Genomic DNA, 4,283 nt, shown 5'->3' on the forward strand with positions numbered 1-4,283 from the left:
TCTTATAGGGGCATGACTCTTTCAGGGGCCTTAGCCTTTTTACAATGTCGAAATAAAATTATCCTCACAAATTTTAGTGAAGTGAATTTTATTTCAAAAAATAAGATGGGAACCGCCCCCCACACAAGGATTTCGTACCCACTATGCAACTTCCCTTCACACTTAACTAGGCTTAGGACTGGCAGTGTCAATGTTGAAACTATTGGCACTGGCGTGTTTACAAGTTGCAGGAGAATAGCCACTGTCGAATAATATGCCTATATGAAAATGAGATTGCAGTTCTCCTTTGTCAGGTAGTGAATTATATACAATATTTACACAAACCACTTAGATACAGTATTTACACAAAGCTACTCAAGTCTCTGAACATATGCTATGCATCGCAAACAATTCTTGATGTTACCAGTATCCTGAAATTCCGCAAGAATTCTATGCATTCTTTTGTCTAATAGTATTGCCGATTTCTTTCTTCTTTTCCCGCCAATTTTTAAATCCAAACGGTCATACAGAAAGTCGCTGTGCCGAGGTTCATCCTTGAGAACTCGGACTAACTCTGAGACATTTGGGTGTGCTATGTTTGTAATAGAACGCGGTCTGTTGTGCCAGCCTTCGAGTGCGTTGTTCGTCCTGTGCCTTGTGTTATGGCAGTTCCAAATCTCTGTAGTAAACGTCGAGTTCTCCAACCACTGGACGACGAAATAATCATAAAATTGCTGCAATTTACTGTTGCATGGTGTGTCTTCTTGAATACACAGTCAACCATCAACGACTTTATCTATTGGCAAGTGTGCCAAAGCAGCACACATTCTAATGCACAACCTAACCTCATCATCATTTGTGAGTTCTTGTACAAGCCCTACCTTTTGCACTTTTCTCCACAGGCACTGGTTGAAATGAAAATTGCATCCTTCAACCTGCGCTTCTGGAAATACATACCGCAATGAGTTTATGGATGACTCTTCGAAGTCAACCATTATCCATTCCGGTTTCCACTCAGGGACTTGTCCCTTAATTCCTGCGGAAAGTCTCTCGTGTATTTGCTGTCTTTTGCTTGGCAGAAGAGCAAACACAATCGGAACAATATTGGTTTCTTCACCGCTGCTACCAATGTCGGCATGCACTGTATAAAACTGGGCAAACTGTTTGCTACACGTTTTGAATGGTCCATACATAAAAAAAAAGAAAACACCTTACAACTTGCAAGAATATTTATTCCATTTCTGCTAGCAAATGCCAGTATCCTGTCTTTGCCTGCATCATCTAAAAGAAGAAAATTTAATCCATCTCGAAAATGAAGAATATCAGAAGAAAGTTCAATATCCTGAACTGTTTTCCACAATGTGTTTCCAGAGTGATTCCTGCAGCGGTAAAGACAAGACTTTAAAGATGAATACTGCGGCACGTTAGCCACCAAATCATAACCCTGGTCACATAAATCAGCGAACTCTTCTTTATATATTTTCCAAATAGGTTGATCTTCTTCCCGAACTCGCTTCTTTGCGCTGGATATTTTCTTCTTTATTTCAGCTACTGCAACGTCCGGTAGACACGAATGTTTTGAAACCCAAAGCACAACATTATCTTTCGTTGACATTCGCCCATTGCAACTTTTGGATTTGTCGTAGATGCAAGCCCAAGTAACACTTCCATTTTTATTCCTCCTGGGAGCGTTTTGGATAGAATCATAGTATAAAGTTAGTCGTTTCTGCATAGCCGCCTCGTTCATCCATTTGGGTTATGTTTTGTTCAAAAGGAGATTCTCCTATTCGCATTAGTGGATTTTTTTTAACGTCACATTTCCGGAGGCACTATTTCTTTCTTCCATGTTTTTTTCTTCTACTTTACATGCAGAATGAGCCTATAGTTGAAGTTATTACGTTGTGTGTTGTTCAGTTTTTCATGGAAATGAACCTTTCCACTAAATTTCATTTTATTACTCTCCTTTTATTATTAATCATAAGATTTTGATTCTACATTAACATGCATAATTATGTCTCATATAGTTTCGTACGAAAGTTTAGGCTAGGAGTTTGCGTGCAGTTACGTTGAGAAATGGATCTTTTTAATGAATCTTTGTAAGAAATTTCCCTCGGACGCTAAATATTCCTCGTCGATGAGTGTGTGCGAAACGGTCGATTATGATTAAATATTTAATCAACTAATATTCTGCAAACTACAAGCTTTTGTTAATGACATCTAAAACAAGGAATTAAGTAATTTCAAAACAAGTAATTAAGTAAATTATCATGCAAAACTAATAAATTTAAATAACTTCTCTTTCGACAGGAGGAATAAAAATGGAAGTGTTATTTTGGGCTAGCATCTAGAAAATTTCCCTCTCTAAAAATTTGCTGGGATAAATGAATATAATAATGCACAAATCTGCAAAATAATTACAGGAATTCTGATGTAATTTACATGTATTTCATATGTAATTAATGGATGGAGTTAGCAGTATCTCTAATATTACATAGCTTTATAATTATAGATGCTTGTATACTGACAGATTTGAATTCTTTATATCGAGGCAGGGTAGTAAATGTAATGAAATGAAAAATGTTGCAACGTTGCTGCTTGTTATCAATAGATCTTACCTCTTCTCCTGCACGCGTCCGCAATTGGGACTAACAATTCTAGTTGCATCGTAATCGAGGCATGGAAATTCCAAACAACACCTGTGCGTCCGCAACTGGGAATGATTTTAACAGATAAGAGCAGCGTCCGCAACTGGGACCTTCGCAATTGACACGGATTCCACACAACTAGATACGCATGCATAAAAAAATCCTATAATAATAATAATAATAATAATAATAATAATAATAATAATAATAATAATAATAATAATAATAATAATAATAATAATAATAATAATAATAATAATAAACCACTGGTAGTGATCAATCTTTGGAAAATAAGAAATTCGTTGGGTTAAGTTGTGACCTTTTAAATCTCTATTCTACAACTGCTTGAAATTCTGAAATGTTATTATTAAGGCTCGGAAGTTCAAGACCTAAAAATTGCCTAAAAAGGACCGATAAAAATACCTAAAAATATCTTTAAAAAGACCTAAAAACTGGCAAAAAAAAAGACGTAAAAATAAGACACAATATAAGTAGAATTTGAAATACAAGCTTCTGGTAGGTTAACGGTCTATCCTTCCACAAACTGAAGTACAAACTAAAATCAGAAAACTTCCCACTCACCCCCCCCCCTTGCTGAAGGACATTGTTACGCCCCCTTATCTGGCTTGTAATTGTTGCAGATCTAGTTTTATTAGTCCAGTTGTTGAAGAATCTTATCTTCTGAATTTTCTTTACTAAAGAAAGGAGATGGTGGTGGTTTGAGTTAATGGCCAGTAAATTTATTGTCGCAAGATGAAGTGTAAAAAAGACCTTTATGAAAAGCTTTAAAAAAGACCAATAAACAAAAAAAAAAAAAAAAAAAGACAAAAAGGGCAAAAGGAAAATCCATCTTTTTCTGGCCTACAATGGCCCAAAATGATCATATATTATGTTAAGCCTGATCTTCGGGCACTCGTAAAAAAAAGAGAATTTTTCCTCAACTTCCGGGCCCTAGTTAGTCTATTCCGTTGTTTACCTTAATTTTTAATACTCCTGCGCAAACAGCAGCTTGCGTGTGTCTAATGTTGAAAACGGTCCTGCGTACATTAAGTCATTACTCGGTATCTTGTACGCGTATATCACATCGTCATTAATAAATTCTATATAATAATATTCGGGTAAACGGCTCCTGAACGGGACGTGTTATCATCTCCATGATCTTCAAATACACTATCAATAATTAGTCAGGTTTCTAGCTCAGCAAGCCAATATCGCACTTCACATTTCTCAACAACCGGCGTTTCATGGTTGAATGAACTTTCTTTTTTTTCCTGAAATCAGCATTGCAACCTTCTGCCTTAAGATATCTTTTTTTAAAAAATCTAAATATTTAACACAATAAGGAGATATCACTAATAAGTTTAATTTCGAGAGTTCACTAAGTAAAATGAAGTACATCTCACATAATCTTATTATTAACTTCCTAGTCATGATAGGAGACAAGACTTGAAACTTAAGGCTTTTATAAGATTCAGAAGTGGTAGTTAAGTCTTGCGAGTGACATCTTTCTGGACTATCTTCTCAAACGTGAATCAGTTTTATCAAAAACGACTCAGGTGATTCTGCTTGTATTTCATAAATAAATATTTAAATCCAATAACCCAAGAATAATGTGTAAAACAAATTCTTATATAAAAAATATGCAGGAAAGGTAATTTC

General features: G+C 35.5%; 1 protein-coding gene across 1 annotated transcript; it reads right to left on the reverse strand.

Annotated features, from left to right (window-relative positions):
* Nucleotides 1–755: 755 nt before the first annotated feature.
* Nucleotides 756–1,172, reverse strand: LOC145685490 (uncharacterized). The gene has a single exon (XM_081757887.1). The coding sequence runs from the start codon at nucleotides 1,170–1,172 to the stop codon at nucleotides 756–758; it is 417 nt and encodes a 138-aa protein (XP_081614013.1).
* Between the last annotated feature and the right edge of the window lie 3,111 nt (nucleotides 1,173–4,283).

This window comes from Thermobia domestica, chromosome 5, assembly GCF_964235325.1.
Source record: "Thermobia domestica chromosome 5, izTheDome1.hap1.1, whole genome shotgun sequence".
Classification (NCBI taxonomy): domain Eukaryota; kingdom Metazoa; phylum Arthropoda; class Insecta; order Zygentoma; family Lepismatidae; genus Thermobia; species Thermobia domestica.